This window comes from Symsagittifera roscoffensis, chromosome 7 (genome assembly GCF_963678635.1).
Source record: "Symsagittifera roscoffensis chromosome 7, txSymRosc1.1, whole genome shotgun sequence".
Lineage (NCBI taxonomy): Eukaryota > Metazoa > Xenacoelomorpha > Acoela > Convolutidae > Symsagittifera > Symsagittifera roscoffensis.
The window spans coordinates 16,299,934-16,318,414 of NC_087068.1; the positions used below are offsets into that span (position 1 = coordinate 16,299,934).

The 18,481-nt window shown below is 35.3% G+C and overlaps 2 protein-coding genes across 2 annotated transcripts in view; one reads left to right on the forward strand and one right to left on the reverse strand.

The window, feature by feature from the left end:
• The window catches only part of LOC134851056 (clotting factor G beta subunit-like), a 34,466-nt gene extending 33,583 nt beyond the window's left edge, over positions 1-883 (forward strand). Inside the window, exon 5 of the mRNA XM_063866955.1 lies at positions 546-883. Within this exon, the coding sequence (XP_063723025.1) occupies positions 546-715 (170 nt within the window). The 3' untranslated portion in view covers positions 716-883. The remainder of the gene's footprint in view (positions 1-545) is intronic.
• Positions 1-18,481, reverse strand: part of LOC134850944 (centrosomal protein of 164 kDa-like) — a 556,693-nt gene that overhangs the window by 431,140 nt on the left and 107,072 nt on the right. The gene's annotated exons all lie outside the window — the stretch shown is intronic.

The window sequence follows — 18,481 nt, forward strand, 5'->3', positions numbered from 1 at the left end:
AATATGTTTGACATGGCTTAGTTGTTCTGCATTTCAATTTTCATGACAATCGGACAATGTGAACAGTAATTTTATTCATAAAAAATTGCAGGTGGTGGAAAGAAAAAGAGCCACAGCACCGAAAGTAATTTCATATAGGTTTTTGTATCTCGAGTTTCAGTCACAAATCATACTGGGAGGGGGTAAAAAAAAACTAAGTTTAAAAAAATTATTAGCAAATAGTTACACCGTGCTATTATGCAAGTGTCATAGTTTTTAATAAAATTGACTCTCTTCCACCCCCCAACATTCGAATTTCACTTATTCAACGCTGCCATAGTTTTGCATGGTGAACTAACTATTGTGAACATATTTGTTCTTCGTACCTGACATCGTATCGTCACGCATTTAGCCCGTAATCGCACGTAAAACAACTAAAAAACTTGAAATATTGAAACGTGGGGGGGGGGCATGGAGAGGAAAAGTGCCATGAAAATAAGTTTGATCACATAAAATTTATATAAACTATCATATTCGAATGGGACATGATTGTCTTTTATGACCAGGCGGCCCTGTCTTCTCAGCAGAGCCATACCCTGGAAAGAAAGGAGAGTATAAGTACAAACCAGTGTGCTTGTTTGGAGTGCTGAGTGGTGTTACTCTTCTCGGCAACGAGTTGGCTACTCGGGTCTCCGCTACCAGCGACTGGATTGAAGAAAACATGAAAACCAACTGAAACTAAGATTTACTCCTTACATTTAAACTATTTTTGTTGCGATCAAACTATTACTCACCGAACGCCAGAGTGTCATAATGCGCTAAAAAACTACAAGTAACGGTTATGAAAGCCCACCAAAATTCTTGCTAAATGCTCATTCTCAAGGCCACGTATCTCAGCACTCGAAAGGAAGCTAAAATATTGCTTGCCGATGTATAAAACGATTTAATTAAGCTAATTGATGAGGTTTTTTATTATTAATTCTCTAGTTAGCCATTTATTAAAATCGTTATTCAAATTTGTATCTTAAAATTAATCTGAATCAAATATTTGAGTTTTATTTGAAGCTTAATGATTCTTTTAGAAACTAATTGAACTGGCTCGAAATAAAACCAAAACTGGGTCAAATCATCAAATCGAACTTAGTCAAACCAAATGAGAAAAATCGACCAAAAATCCATAGTCGTTCGGGGCAGGGGCGGATCTAGGATTTTCTCGGGCGGGGGGGGGGGGGGGGGTTGTGCTACTTTTTTTAGGTCGACCAAAATGATTTTCCGAGCTCTTTCAAAACCCTACAGAGACCCTGTTTTGGCTAAACTGCCAAAATTTTGATAAAACAGGACGAAAATGCGTTTTTAAGCAGTTTTTAGAAAATGTTGTCCAAAAAATCGCGTTTTGTCGGAGCGCGCTTCCTCGTCAAAGTTAGTATACATTGTAGCAGAAGGCGCCTTTAGAAAAGTTTATGGGACCGTCACCAAAAATGGATGTCTCAAAATAGTACAAAGGGGGAACCTTTGGGTCGGCAGGGGTTTGAATCCCTGAGGGTGGAAGTAGGGCGTTTTTCGTGACAAGTATTCGAAATCTCTTGTCACGAAATCTCTTGTCACGTAGGTTTTTGCGACTAAAATTGGTCGCGACTATGGAAACTGATCACGTCTATCTGAGGTTGACAGCTACGCGACGTTGAAAACCTGGTTATGTAATTAATGATTATCCCATATTTAAGGTGTATATAAGTCCGTTCTATTTAAGGTGTATTTGAACGAAGTGAAGATACTGATTGAAATTAAAGAAGGAAAGTTTTCACGTTTTTTTCCCGATCTGTCCACTAGAACTGAAACCTTTGCAAACTGATGCACTAGATAAACAAACTCTAGATAAACAAAGAGCAGAACGCGCGAATACTTTTTAAATTTAGTTTCCCGCATCCAATTTTAGGCGTAAATAAGGGACAGTACAACAGTGCCGAACTACAACAGTGCCGAAAATGAAAACTTTGTTCAACAGTGCCGAAAATGAAAACTGTGTTCAACAGTGCCGAAAATTTGAACAAATCTTTACAATCTTAAGTGACACTTTAAGATTGTGAGATCAAGAAAATTTGCAGCTTACACGTTTTGGCGCCAAAGTAAATGTTTAATTTGCAGTTGCAGACATAAGGGCGCCGAAGTTGGAGTGATTTTCTTTGTTAATTAGCGTCACGGCTCTTTTCCTTCCCCCCCCCCACCTGTAATTTTTTACCAGTAAAGTTACTGCTCACATTGTCCGATCATAATGAAAACTGACATGCGGACTACTTAGGTTGTGCCAAACACATTTGGTCTTCATATTTAACCTTGTAAAACCACTCGTTGCACCATAAAATTGATGGTCGTGGGAGGTGGTGGGAAAAGGAAAAAGAGCCAGCGTCAGTAATTTGCCGCTCTTTAGAAAATGCGTTTTATTATTTTCCCGCCTTTTTCGGCACTGTTGTACTTCGGCACTGCTGAACGCTCCCGTAAAAAATCAATCTAACGGATTGGTATGTTAATTTTTTGACAATCACAATTGATTGTAATTATTAAAAATAGGTGTTTAAAATACTTATAATCGATTATAATCGTGATTTATTCCAAGAAATTTTAATCTCTTACAATCAAATATAACTAATTAAAGTTAATACAAAAACTCTATCAATCATTTATGATTGGTTATAATCGATTATAATCTATTCTGTGACAACAATTATAATCTCTTTTGTCACAAAAATTTGTCACAACAAAAGTATAAATTAAATTGTAAATTATGGGTTATTATTTATCTACCAAAAACAAAATCTCTGAAAGTGAGATGTCTTGTCAGACTTTTGTTCATCTGAAACAAAGTTTTACCACAAAACAAAAATTCCATAGAGATTTTTTCATATTACTTGGAAAGTTCACGAGGTTGGTAATAAATAAACCTTCCAAAAAACCGTGAAGTCAATGTTTACAATAAGCACACAAATAGGCAATTCAGATGCCAGGTCGAGGAAAAAAATAAGCTAACAAAAGGGATTATAACCTATTACAATCGACTAAAATGTTTTTCTTTAAACAACTGAATTACAAATTGGATACAAAATAATAGATTATCACCGATTATAAACAATTATAATTGTATCAATAGCTACCACTGCGAGGGGTTCCCATCTCATCTGACGTTTTTGTTGATGTTACTGACATGGTCGAAGCGTAGCCGGATGTATTTGGTTGTAAACGCCATACAACCCAAATCTTCAGAGGTACTAGAACAATTTTAACGCCAAAATATTTTTTTAACAGCAACACATCCATTTAGAATAGTGTGTCACTCACACTCGTTAGTTGTTTCAATTTCAAAATATATATAATATTGAATATCGAACCTTTTGGAAAATGAGCGGACTTCGTAGCTTTGATGTTGGGCGTTGTGCGTGCTGGAGCTCTTAGGAGCTCCATTCCTTTTCACCACATCAGATAGTTTAATGTTTTGATTAGCCACGGAGAGTCGTTTGAGACGATGCCCAACGGAAAATCTAGGTCTGTTTTGTTCTCTTGATTTGCAAACATCACTGCTGGCTGCGCCATGTGATACTTCTTGGTATGTAAGTACAGCGTGTCCGTAATGTTGAAAACTTTTGAATAACTATGTATAAATAGTCATGCATTAGAATCTATAAAGAAACACACTGAATGTGACAGTGATCTCTAAGATCAAAAACCATGGTTGATTTTGATAACGACCGTCATTAGGTTGTATTAATTAACAATATTTCTTAAACTATTGGGTACTGCCATAGCAGTACCACAGGCTTAAATTTAAGGTAATAATTCAGTCTTCCCAATGTTTTGTGCAATTCTGGCTTTATTTATAAAACAAGTTAAAATTTTAAGATTCATTTAAAATTTAAAAACTCTTTAGACAATACACTATAAGTTCCATTAAACTGTTTGCGACTGTTTGAGAACATTAAAGGCTTCGTCCTCTCCGACAGCGGAAAAGAGTTTTATGGGTAAAAAGAAATGCTTAAAACGTTATTGTAAAGAGTTATTATGACAATTTCCTGTAGCAAAGATCATATTTGAAACTTAAAAAAAAAATCAACAAGTTACATATTTTTATTTAAATTAAAGAGGTCATCTACTGTAACCTATTTTGAGCACAATTTTAAAAGAAGTTATTATTATACGAAAATGTTCTAACCTAGCGCCTTTGCTGAACTCGAGTTGCTCTTAATTGTGTATACCGCGTACCAAATAAGTAGGATGTCTCAAACACCACCTTCGGTAAAACCTTGTAAAATGTTAGGTACACCATAAAATAACTGCTTTTATGAAGAAGAGGGATCAAAAAAGAGCCAAAAGAGCTTTTTTCTCACATATTGAATGGCGGTTTATCAATTTTTACGTTTCTATCGTTTCAACCACCAGATCTAATCATCAATTTTTTCATTTGATTTACCGAGATAATATTTACTGACCATTGTGTTTGTAATTGACAGAATCTATTATCAAGGACAATGAAAACATAAGAATAAAGGTTCAGAATGTAAAAAATAGCAAAAAAGCAGGCGCAGAGAAACGGCGGAGCAACCCAAATTTTGCAAAAAAAATATAATTTTGTAAGAAAGTAGTGGGCTATTTCTTTTTTCTAAACAAGTTATAGCCCAAAATGCAAAATAGGGGAAGGGTGCTTTTTTTAATGTTTCAGCGAAAATCTTGACAGTATTTTTTAAATGACTGTTTTCTTTTTAAAAAAACGATTCATTTAAGCCCATTATAACTGATCAATTTTTTTTTTGCTTTCAATATAATGGAATTTGTTCTCAATATAATCTCAATATATAAGTGTTTTTTGTTCTCAAATTTAAAACAAATTACAAGATTATTTTTTTGCAAAATATTGATTAAACTAAATAACATAACTCAATTCAATTTGAAACAAATTCAAAGACGGATTAAAGCTCCGCTTACGCTTTAATAGCTTGAAATATATTTGGGTTTAATTGTCCCAAACTGGCCAGGCTGTCAATCTTTAAACCCTTATAATTCAAAAAAAAATGATCGCAGGTAAAACTTTTTTTTTAAAATTGAGCCCAAGAGAAAAATGTATTTCGAACCAATCTGTCAAAAATTGCTTATTAATATCTCAAAATTCGTTTGAAAAAAAAAACTGAGAACAAATATTCCGACATTTCCATGGAAAACTGGAATAAAAATCGACTATAATTGTTTGATAATGGATTTTATTGATTTTGAAAACAGTAACAATATAATGCATTTTGGCTCTTTTTTCCTCCCTCCCTCGCCTGCTTGCGAAAGAGTAATTTATCTGTTTGCATTGATAACAAAAATTGGGTGTAGGCCATGACAACCATAGTCAGTTTTCATTTTTAACATTTAATCAACCATCAATCAACTTTTAACCTTTAATCCTTAACCTTGAATCGAGTATAATCAATTGTTTTTGAGTATTAGAGAGACTGACTGCAAAATCCCAATTGAAAAAATTTTTATCCACGAAACTCTGGAGCGGGACAATTATAGCTTTAGATCGAGATTCGATTTATTACTGAAATCGCCGCCAAGTTTTAACACCCAAAGCCAAGAACCGCCAAATTGTTTTGTCGCTAGAATCAAAGAGTGGCTAACTTTAATTGGGACTCATTTTTATATCAGAAAAGTGGAGAAAACTTTTTGAGAAATAAGAAATGTTTATCATAAAAAGTGTTTCTGACATATTAAAAATTCATGATGTAGCAAAGATTCTGTCATAAATTTTTTCAGAAAATTCAATCTGCTACAACTTTCCCCATAACCCTACGAAAAAAGATCCCATGTAAAAAATTTTTTTAAATATGAACTCAAGCCAATAATACATTTTCAATGATTCCGTCAAAAATTGCTAGTTACAAATTCGAAGTTTGTGTGAAGAAAAAAACCCTAGCAGAAAAACAGAAAAAAATCAATCATGCTCAATTAAAAAATAGATTTGATTGTTTTTGAAAAATTGCCACATTATAATGCATTTTGGCGCTTTTTCCTTTCTCCACCCATCTTTGTTTTCAAAAATCAAGAAAAAAATGGGTTTAAGACTATTCAGAGCATCACGAAAACATTTGTTTTTTCCTAACTTTGTAAAACCCATCATTACACTACAAAATTGATGCTTATGCGAACTGCATTTTTTGTTCCGACTTACAAAAAAGTTCAGAATAGTTATGCGTGGTGTGGTTTATTTTTTTATTATTTAGCATTTTTACGACGGTTTTCTATACTATCTGAAACATTTTGTTTATCCGGAGCTCTCATCTTTTTCGTAAAGTCATGGGTTTGAAAACTGCTAAATTGGCCAATATGGGATAATTAACGCGCAATATTTTGCGTTCTCATAGCACGCGACAAATCTATAGATTTGAGGCCAGAAATACGAGACGCGAAATTCGATCTTTGCATTTTGCATAGCCTGTGGGGTGACAAATGAAGAAGAAAAATTTTTTATTTCGATTATGTCGTCAATTATTCAGACCGCAAAACGTTTTAATTGCCTTTGAAGTTTAGTCGGAACATTCACGGCGTCTTGTCATCATTTATAATCGTTATCAAGTTTAAGAGAGACAGACTGCAAAAACCCAATCGAAATAATTTTTATCCGTAAAACTCCAGTGGGGGACGAAGATAACTTTAGATAGAGATTCAATTTAAAATATTTAAGATAGCTTTAGATAAAGTTTCAACGCCAAAAGCCAACAACCGCCAAATGATTTTGCTGAGAGTCAAAAAGTGACAAATTCAATTGCATTTTGATTTCAGACCAAGTATTTTCCAACTAAGTTAACACCTAAGCAACCAACAACCATGATTTGCTCCAAGTTTTTGTTTCTCGTTTTTCTGATCAATGTCTGATCAATTTTTCTGAGTCTTTGGGCATCAGAGCAAAATGACAGAAGAGTATGCAATGGATGTGTTCCAAAAAGCAAGCGAGACTTCTTCGTGGAAGTGGATATCTACTACAGAAACCATACGTCCAAGACCGATAAAGACAGGTACTGCGGTGGCACAATCATTTCCAGACACACTGTGATCACGGCTGCTCACTGCGTAGAGGGGTTGAACATCACAATTTTCGGAAACATTTCTAGCTCCTTATTAGATTTAAATATGTCAGAAGATACCTGATGTGTGCTGTGTTGCGTACCTGTGTAAACAATTTCAAGTATTACTTTTTCCGGTGCTTGCCGAAATTACACTTTGTGATTTTTGGTGTTATAAAAGGGCTCCTCCATTTCCCCCACCTTTTTAATATATGAAAGTCTATATAAAATTATTTTCTTGTTATAAAGTGCATCAAAACGTGTTAGCGTGAACAGGTGAACAAATTTCTACAACATTTTTTATACATAATGCAAAATGCCGTTTGAACAGTTGAATTTTGCAATGTTACGAGGGTGGCGGGAAACTTGAAAAGAGTCTGTAAAAGTTATGTTTACAAAAAAAACCAATTACATTTAAGCACATTACTTTTTTCAACAACTTCAAACCAATAATACTTTTGTGTCTATAGTAGGGATTTTTCTAAAAATAGGTTTCTATTTGTTGAAAAGGAGTTGGAAATCAAAACAATTTCTTGGTAAGCTCTCCTCTTGTTCAGTTTGTCTTCAAAAACGACCGGAGTAGCTTTGCCTTTATAACCTCACCTGACTCAGTAATTTATAGCCTCTTTTCCACAGTGAGTTTTGTGAATTTTGGTTGGGGGTGGGCTATGAATGTGAAAGCTTCGAAAGTTTTAAGAAAGTTGTATTTTTTTCTGCGTTGTATTTTTTTCTGTCAGATTTTGTCAAATTTAATCAATATGAGAAGAAGAAGCCGATTGATTTACATTGAAATCTAATGTTTTGACCACAAAAAATTGCACTTTTTTCTAGAAAAAGAATCGGAATGCTCTGAGTTTGTTCAATTTTGAATAATTCATTCGTACGTCATTTAGATAATAGCGGAAGGTTCCCCCCCCCCCCCCCCCCCCCCCCCCCACACACCCTATACTGAGAGGAGTTCGATCCTCCTGGGCGTCCATAGCGCCACTTTTGGTACTAATTTACTACATTTGAGAAATCCTAATTTACGACATTCGTACTGCGCCCGGATTGGTTGCGTTTTTTATTTAACTTCCCGCATTTGGTACGTTCATTAGATTGTAGAGTACTTAAAACTAACCAATCTTATGTCACTTGCGATAAGCTGTCTCAACAAATTTGGTTTAAACTTTTTAAAAACTGTTTCTATTTTAGAGCTGCGCATTGAAATTAACTACACGAATTTCACCACTAAGCCGTCTTTCTGGAAATTTGACAAGAAGGCGAAACTTGATTTCACTAAAGGAGGTTAATTCAATTGATGAAACAAGATTTCAAATAGCCTATCTATCAGGTTTTTAGCATTGGGTAAGAACACCAAATGTGTCCAGAAATGAGTAATTTCCGGACCAAAAGTTGAGTCTATACTTTTTCAATGGAAGCGGCTAAATGATCGAGGGTTCCTTTCCCACATTTAATACGTTCTTATTTTATAGTGGCTTTATGGCCAAATACGTGATGTTACGATGTAAATAATGAAGAATATAATTTTTCACAATTATTACTTTCACCCCCCCCCCCCTTCAGGGATTCGACTCCCTGCGGGCCCAAAGGGTCCCCCTTTGTATTATTTTGAGATATCCATTTTTGATTGACTGACTTTAAAATTTTTCTAAAGGCGCCTTCTTTTTTTGGCCTGTTTTCTCGCAAAAAAAACGCTTTTTTTGGCCTGTTTTCTCAAAAATTTGCCTGCGACGCAGAAAAATTGGTCAAAATGGGGTCTTTATAGTGATTTGGGAGAGCTCAGAAAATCAATTTGGTCGACCTAAAAAAAATGGACGACGAAATTTTCAAGCACGATTTTTGGTCAAAGTTTTCCAAAAAGTGCTCTAAAACGCCGTTTTTGGCTTTTTTTTTTTCAAAAATTTGCCTGCGGTGCAGAAATATTGGCCAAAACAGGGTCTTTTTGGTGCTTTGGCACAATTCGGAAAATGAGACCTCAACAAAAAGGTCATCAAAATTTTCGAAAAGTTTTTGAAAATTGGCCCCTTTGCTTATTCTCTTGCTTTTTTGGAAGGTCGGAAAAACAAAAGAAATTGTTTTCACCAGGTTGAGGATGAACTGAATTGAAATCAGAGTATTTAGGTTTTGCGAAATCTGTGATAGTACATCCCGATTATGAGCCCCGACTGAAGTTAGGCAAAGACAACAAAATAATTGAACGTTTTTTCTCACATGACGACATTGCCATCATCAACTTCCAGCAGGCAACTTTTCATCAGAAAAGCGCACTGCAGTTATGTGACACCAACGCTGTAAATACCCATATGCGAATTCTAGGTAAGAACTAGTCTTTTCCGGGCCGAGGTGCTCGACTTATGTTTCGACTTAACATTGAACAGGTGCAGTTTTACGACTGAAAAATAGCGGCCGAGAAGCTACTTTAAGTCGAGCCCAAAGCCGGAACATACCTAATTTTTTTGAGGCAAGAAACTTTAATTTTTCAGAAAATTTTTCTCAAATATCATTGCGCAGATTGTCAATTTCTGTCCAAATTTGTTGAGAAGATCATAGCAAAGTTGAAATAATCAAACTAAAAAAAGCGTTTCTTTTTAATTTTCGCTGACAGAAACTCGGATTTTTTTAGCAGTTGTTTCAATCATATTTCTTACCAGTTGTTTCTTTTAAACCATCATATTTACAAATTACCTGAAATGCGTATATTATACTTTCATATTCAGTTTATTCATCTTGTCGCAAAAAATTTGACTCAAAAAAATTCAATTTTCAGACTACGAGAAATACAATTAAACACAAAATATACCATTCAGCATTTGGCTGAATAGGCTGATAATTTCCGTCGTTTTTCAATTGTAAAAATGTGATTTGCAATTGTAAAAATGCCACATATAATATTTTACTGTGCAGGCTTACTAGTTTTACCTGGTTTATCTATCTACTCATTGTTCAATAGGTTTAACGCCAAAAACGGATGATTTCACCATTAAATTTCATTTTTTCTGTAACTCTAACAGGTTCGAACAATATGTACTTATTGCATACCTCCAGCCTAATTTTCAAAGATTGGAAATTTTATTGCACAATCTGTTTAAGAAAACAGCTCAAAAACTGAAAACAGATAATAATTAATTCTAAATCAATGAGAGTTTTGATTTTAGGCATACACAAAAAGATAGAAGGGCTCCCGTCTGGTTCTCGGAAAGGCGAAAAAACCCAATTAGTACAGGAAAAGGAAGTACTCGAGATAAAGGATAGAGCAGAGTGCAGCAGCTTCATTGTGGCAAAAGAAATATGTTTTGAAGGACCTGTTGCTCATGGAGGAGATTCAGGTACTGTTGGATATCATCTGCTTGCTTCCCGTCTAACTATTACGACTTTTGAAGAAAATGACGAAATCTTTTTCACTTTGTCTGGGTTTTTTCTTGAGCATAACCAAAATAATTAACACCCAGAAAAGCAAAGCATTCAACTACCCGAGAGTAGTATAGTTTTAGGGGAGAAAAATCTGGAAAAGTGTAATTTTCCCGCTACATTTTTCGGTACAGCTCCGTCGTTGAAATAATTCAGAAAGTTTAACGCGAGATATTTATGCGGGGCGAATGATCACGCACTCTCAAAGTCATTCCAAATTAGCTATCAACCAATGAAACTGGGATTTAAAACTGTTGTTGAAAGCTTGAACTGATTCTCTAAATTAATGGTTTTTTAGAAGCCAGATTATCATAAGCAATAAAAGTTTTAAATCGTTCTAGTTGTTTGAGTTTTCTAGATATTAAGCGGCACACCTTTAGAAATTCACTTTGATAGCTTCAACAGGGCTTGGAGAAGGTTGATGTTCAAGCTCGTTAATCGATATCAAAAAAGGGCTCCTCAAGCAAGCTACTCAAGCGATGACACTTGCAACAGTTTTTGTTTGATAGCTGGAACTGGTTCACGAAAAAATTATTTATACGCAATTTAGTTCATTTTTAAATAGCACTACTGTTTACCTGGATCGCATCAACTGGTAACTTACTGCGCAAACAGAGTTGGTGAAATACTTACCTCATGCAAAGCCGAGCAATGGAAACACATCCCTGGTAAACTCAACCCAGCAGACAGTGCTACACGTGGAATTGAACTTAAAGACGTACCAAAGCTCTGGTTGGATGCACCACAATTCCTTCTCAACAAGGAGCCTACTTGGAGGATCAACGAGACAATGGAACGAAGTAATGATACAACAGTTAGCCCCCAACTACACCATTAATCGTTTTTTCCCAGTTTTCAATCTGGTTTCGTTTAGTTCGGGTTACCGCTCGGGTTATAGTTTTTGTCGATACATTGAAGGGAAGTGGTAAACCTCCTGCCACTTACCTGCAACAAAGTTTTGTCATCATTGGGCCCCGAAAAACAATTAGACAGAAAATACATAATTGCTTTCTCTGCAGAAAATTCCAAGGCAGAGGGTTACATCCACTCATGAATGACTTGCCGCCAACTCGTTTCTACGATCCGTCTGATGATCCATTTCTGTTCAAAAATACAAGAATTGAAAACATTCTACATCGCAAGGAAGGTTACAAATAAAAAAACTATATTTGGCTCTTCACATGCCTCTACCCATGCGGTTCACGTGGAATCGACAGAGAATCTTGCTACGAACGACTGCATAACGGCAATGAGACGCTTCATTGCTAGTAGAGGCACACCTAAGCTTTTAATTTCTGACAACGCTACTTAACTCGTCGGCGCCCGTAAACAACTATTTTCAACGAAATTCAACCAAAAAAAGCTAGAGCCAATTATTTTTAACGAAACCGCCCTAACTGAAACGCTACAAATCCCCAATGTCAAATGGCGCCTAAATACTCCGTCAACCGCCCACTTTGGTGACGTGTGGGAGCGCCTCCTCTTATTGATTGCATTCTTACTAAATCTCCATTCTGATCGACTATCAAGAGATCTATTTGCTACTATTATAGCCGCGGCTGAGGCAATTCTTAACTCACGTCCGCTGACGCATGTTAGTAGTAACGTTGTCGACGACCTTTCACAAACACCCAACCACTTCCTAATGGATCGTTCATTCGTCTACGCTCCGACAGCAGCTTTCTAGGAAGCATCTACCAGTAAACTGTCCAACAAGTCCTGGAAGCGATCCCAAGATAGACTTGACAGCTTCTGAAGGCGGCTACTTAAAGCGCACGCTCCGACTCTCATCAAAAGGACTAAATGGACGCAGCACGAGAAACCACTCGAAAAAGATGACATACTGTGGATACTTGAGGACTTTACACCACGAGGCATCTGGCCACTTGGTTGAGTGCTAGAAGTTTTTACCGGCCCGGATGTCATCGCGCGCCCGTGTAAACTGAAAACAGTCCTATAACTTAAACGAGACCAGCGGTGAAACTTGCCCTCGTATCCCAAAAAAGGATATTTACGACCACTTTAGTTGTACTACAACTAAAAACTAGGCTCAACCTTTTCCCCTTCGATTCTAAATAAAATCTCCCTCACCCGAGGATGTTCATGACATGAATTTGTCACACTTTGATTCTCATGAAAAGCCCTAAAATCATTCAATAATGTCATGATTTGTTGCCAACTATTTATTAATAGATTTGACTTCTAAATGAACAAAAGACAATTCAAGATTACGCATCAACCGCCTTTACCAACTTGAATATGTTTTTTTTTCAGTGATAGAGGCGTGCGTCTCAACCCAAAATTTGTGAAATGAATTTTCTGTAACTCAACTTATTTGGTCCTAAGGAAAGATGTTTTTGTTGGGGGGGGGGGGGGTTTAAAATTGGGGTGAAAGGCTAGTATGAAAAAAAGCTAGAACATTTTTTTCTGCCCAAGAAACTTTGTATGAAACTGAGTTTCATTTTCTTACTCACAGGTGCATTTTACCTCGACTGTTTGGTTGAACAAACTTCGTAAAATGAGCTTGTCCTCAAAAGCTAATTGCAAAATGTTTTTTTTTTAAAAGAACAATTATCTTGATGAAAGTTGATTTTTTTCTGAACAGGCGGCCCTGTCATCTCAGCAGTGCCACATCCTGGCCCAAAAGGAGAGCAGGTTTACAAGCCAGTGTGTTTGATGGGAGTGATATCTCGAAGATCGATTTTTGACCACGCTTTGGCTACTCGGATTTCGAACTACCGCAACTGGATCCTAAAGAATATGAAAACCAATTGAAGCTTTAATTCACAGTTTATATTCGACAATAGTTTGTTATCGAAGCCAAAAAACTGCCCATTGCTCATCGATAGCCAAGGTAGCATACAAGCTCCGAATTTCTACAAGCGCCGTTAAATGTTTGACCCTCAAGATTCTATGTCTTATGTGGTGAGGCAATGTATCCCAGCCACTTTAATCAATGTTTATTTTAAAATATCTTGCAAGAATTTTGCAAAAGTGCCTAGCTCTAATTGATTTAAATTAAGTTGACGAAATTGTTGAAATGGCAATTTTCAGTCGTTTCTTCTCAAATTGGGTCGGAAGTGGATGAAATTTGCTCAGAATAATACCAAAACAATTGTAAACTCTGCTATTGTACAAAATCGGGAAAATGAGAGAAAGTTTTTTAAGTTTTCAAATAAAAAAATCTATACCATTTGGTAAAATTGACATTCTGCAAAATCACACAAACATAAATTTAATCGATTCAGGAAAATGAACAATTTATGCCCTTCTCAGATTTCGATGTGCTAATCAGGAGGCTGATCAAATGAGCGTGAAGTCAAAAATGAAACTGGGTGTAATTTCACTGGTTTTAGCTTGTGTTTGACCAGATAACCGTTTTGAGTCTATGCAGTGGAGATGTTTTCCATTTTTTTTCCACCATGATCCAGCAAATTGTTGATTGCAAGGCGGATCATTGAAATGGAGTCTTAAAAAATGTCTACAAATTACTACAAACATTAAATTTAGCTGAATTTTTTTTGTGCAAGCCATGTCACATTTCAAACAGGATATTTGAAATTTTTACACGGAGGGGCATAAGGCAAAATGTTACAGCTAGATGACTTCAATAACGTTAAGCATAGCTCAAAACTGCTTTTTTAGCATTTAGCCAGCAAAATACTTTTATTGAAAGTGCTGACCGCACCATTTCTAGGTGGAGGTTTAAAAATGATGACAAAAGTCAAGAATATTAAACTTAAAAAAAATAAGTTTTATTGGAAGTTAGTCTAGGGAGAATTTTGATCACAGAATTTTAGGTCCGTGGTTTTTGGATAAAAAAATAACTGAATAAAAATTATTCATCTCGAAGAGGAAGCAAATCTAGCCAAATTTAGCCTAATTGTTGTGATAAATTTATTAAATAGTTTCAGAGACGATAGATGATGGAAAACCAGGAGAGCGAAATGCAGACAAATATTGTGGCGGAAACGCAAACTGAGAGCAACGGGGAGGATCAAACAATAACGACCGAGGAGCAAACAATTCCAGTATTGAGATACAAGGATCAGACGCCATTCACACCAGTCAGAAAAGGAGAAAAGCGACAAAAAATCGATCTAAGTCCACTCGACTCTATTATTGAAGGAGGAGATTTTTCAAGGACCATCTCAGACACCATTGAAGAAAAGATGAAAGCAATAATTCCCGAAATTGTTCAAAAAATAAAAGAAAGTTTGAAAACGACATTTGAGGAGATGCTCAACAAAGCCATAGGAGAAGCAAAACTGGAAGTAAAAAACGAAGTGAAAAAACAGATGGCGTGGCAAAGTCGAGAAATGACCCTCAAAGCTTTGTCCGAATCAGAGGTGATTGAAACATATATTAGAAGAGAAAACGTCCGGATAATGGGAATTCCAGAAAACGCCACAAACGACAATCGCCAAAATTGGTAATCAAGTGACGCCACTACAGCAAAGGTGATCGATATTGCAAGTAAAGTGGACAGTAACCTGGAAAAAAGCAATATCTCAATAGCCCATCGCCTCCCCACCCGATCACAAGGACCGAGACCTATTATTGCCCGATTCTCTAATAGGAGCTCGAGAATAGATCTTTCAAGAAATAAGAAGAAATTCAAAGACATCGATGAACTGAAAAATGTATGAGTATTTGAGGATCTAACGCTGGCAAGAGTGAAGTTTTTTAATATGATGAAGACAGATACGAGAATTGAAATTGTATGGACAAGAGAGGGCACAATAAACTACAAACTAGCTGGAGATTCAAGGGTGCAGACCATCAAGGGATCGTTTGAGGGAGGGTTGAAGTTGAAGTATCAATAAGCTGATCTAGAGCAATGCTTCGTAACTAACTAACAACCAAAATTGAAAAAATTATGTGCTAAAATTGATACAATGCCAATTAGTGTGCTACTTATAAATGCTAGATCGTTAAAAAAACACAGTGAAGAATTAGAAGCGCTAGTATATAGTCTGGAGTCACCGCCTAATATAGTAGCTGTCACTGAAACATGGCTAGATAAAGAGGATGATGAAAAACTATATAAGTTAAGTGGATACAATGTTGTATCCAAGCCCAGGCCAACAAGAGGAGGAGGAATCTTGTTTCAATCACTAAAAGAAGTTAAAATAATTAAAATTTTGGATTGTTCCATTGATGAAAGCCTTATGCTAGAACTAAAAATAAGATAAAACAAAGTAATTTTCTTGGTGATATACAACCCACCAAGGAATAACAAATTGGAATTCATTGAAAAACTGGATGAAGTATTGGAGAGCTTACAATACTTAAATTGTGAAGTCATTGTGTGTGGAGATATTAATATAGATATTGAGAAACATAATTCAGCAACAGCTAAATACATCGATGCAATAGAATCAAATGGATTCAGTCTTTTAAGTTTTTCACAAGGGTTGAAGAAAATTCAGAAACATGTTTAGATCATTTTATTACAAATGTTAGTGATTCAATTGTGAGTGTGTTAGCTCATCAAAATTTTGCAGATGATTATCCGGTTATAATGAAATTCAATAAAGACAGTTGACAGGTCAGATAATGATAATGAAGCAATCCTGGTAAGAGATACGTCTTTTTTAAAGAGTGCGGAGAAGGTTCAAAATTTCAACTTCGTATTACAGCATGAAATGAACAATTTATCATTGAACGAAAATGAAAATGTGAATAAAATTTTTTCAAGGTTTCACAAAACGCTTATTAAAGTTTCGGACCAATTTGCCCCAATGATCAAAAAAGTTAATAAAACCACCAAGTGTCCTCCCTGGATATCAAATAAAATTAAAAACCTCATCACTAAAAAAATACGCAGCATCATTTATTGGTGCAAAGTAAAAATAATCACTTGATTAAGCTGCGGTATAAGGAATTATATGACAGAGTTAGATCAGAAATCAGAAGCTCTAGGAAAAAATTTTATAAGAAGAAATTTCAAACATGTATTGGTGACTCCAGACAAATTTATAAATTTTTAAATATGTTAAAAGGATCGAATGGAAGTAATAGAGATGTCAGTGATTTTGTTAGTGAAAGTGGCGATAGGCATACAAATCAACAGACAATTGCAAATGACTTCAACAACTTTTTTGGACAAATTGCAGATAAATTGGTGAAACAGTAATCAACTACTGAACTAGAAATAAGAATAAAGGAGCCAATTGTTTCAATATACCTAAAACCAGTTAATGAAAACGAAATTGCCTCAATTCTATCCGATTTAAAATCAAAAGCCTCCGTAGGGCTAGATGATGTTAGTAATAATATTCTGAAAGCATGTGCGTATGCAATTATACCAAGCTTAACTATACTGATCAATGCTTCCATTAAGCAGGCAATCTTTCCCACCGAGTTATCCCAAGCCAAAATACTGCCAATTCACAAGGATGGATCCAAATTAGAATTAAACAATTATAGGCCAATTGCTTTGCTTTTGACGTTTGGTAAAATTTTTGAACGTGTGATGTTCAACCGAATATATAATTATTTAGAGCAATTTAACTTCATATACTGTAAACAGTTTGGATACAGAATCAAACACAACACCATTGATGCCATCGCCGAGGTTACCGGAAAATTGCGCCTTTCAAATAAGAAATTCATTCCATCAATATTCCTTGATTTAAAGAAGGCCTTTGATACCCTAAATCGTGATATCTTAAATAAAAAGTTGCCATATTATGGTCTTGTAGGTAAATGTCTACAATGGATAGTGAGCTATTTGTCAAATCGTAAACATTGCGTAGAGATATCTGGTGTGCGATCAAGTTTTTGAACAATGAACAGCGGTACCACAGGGATCGATTTTAGGTCCACTTCTCTTTCTTTTATATGTCAATGATCTACCAAACGGTGTCAATAACTCGGAAGTATACTTGTTTGGCGATGATATCACTTTAGTAGCAATAGATCGATCACTCGAAAAACTGAGTGATGACTTTAATGCAGTTGCGGAATGGCTTGCCGCTAATAGGCTCTCACTTAACATGAAAAAAAAACAGTTCAAATAAATTTCACTAGGAAAAGCGCTTCTAATGAAACAATATTATATGATGGCAAAAACTTATCGTCAGAAATATATTGGAAATACTTAGGTATTAACATTGATTTCAAACTAGGATTTTCTAAACATATTGATTTTGTCAGAAAAAAATTACGAAAACAATGTGGAATAATTGCTAAAACAAGGCATTACGTGCCGAGCTCTGTTATGTTTAGGTATTATGAATCAAACATTAGGTCTATCATTCAGTATGGAATCTTAGTGTACGGTTGCACAAGCTACAATGCATTACCTCCGCTTTTTGAATTACAGAAAAAAATTATCCGACTCATTTCTTTTCGAAACAATTGCGAAAGCGTGTTAGATATATTTGTAAAGCACAAAGTACTTACAGTTCATGAATTGTGTATTTATGAGGGTTTCAAGTTTCTATTAAAGTCACTATCGAACCCGCATTCAGAAAATTATCTCAACTCGCTTTTTACTTTTGATAATTCTATTAAAAGAACCAGACGATCGGTAAAGAATTTACTGAAAATATGTAAACCAAAATCCCAAAATCCCAAATCCCTAAACCACTCTTTAACTAAACGGGGAACCAAACTTTTTAATATTTTTCAGGAAAACGGAATTATACCAATTAATTCGCAGTCTCTAAATGCAAGCCAGGTGCTTACGGTAGCTCACAAATTAAAGTATTTATACATTTTAGGAATTAATGAGTTAACAAATTTTATTTTCGATAAATAATCACAGAATGTCTAATCAAAAGTACCATATTTTTTTAACCAAAAATTTTACCCTTTGGTTAACCTGTATCAGACTTCAAATATGGGCTGCGAATCCATGCTGAAAATATGAAGCTCCATATCCTTGTAGTTTTTGAGATAATAGTATTTTTTGAAAAAAAATGAAATTTCCAAAATTAGTTAGAGAAAAAAAAATTTTCAAATTTTTATTACAATCCCTAGTTTTAACTGAT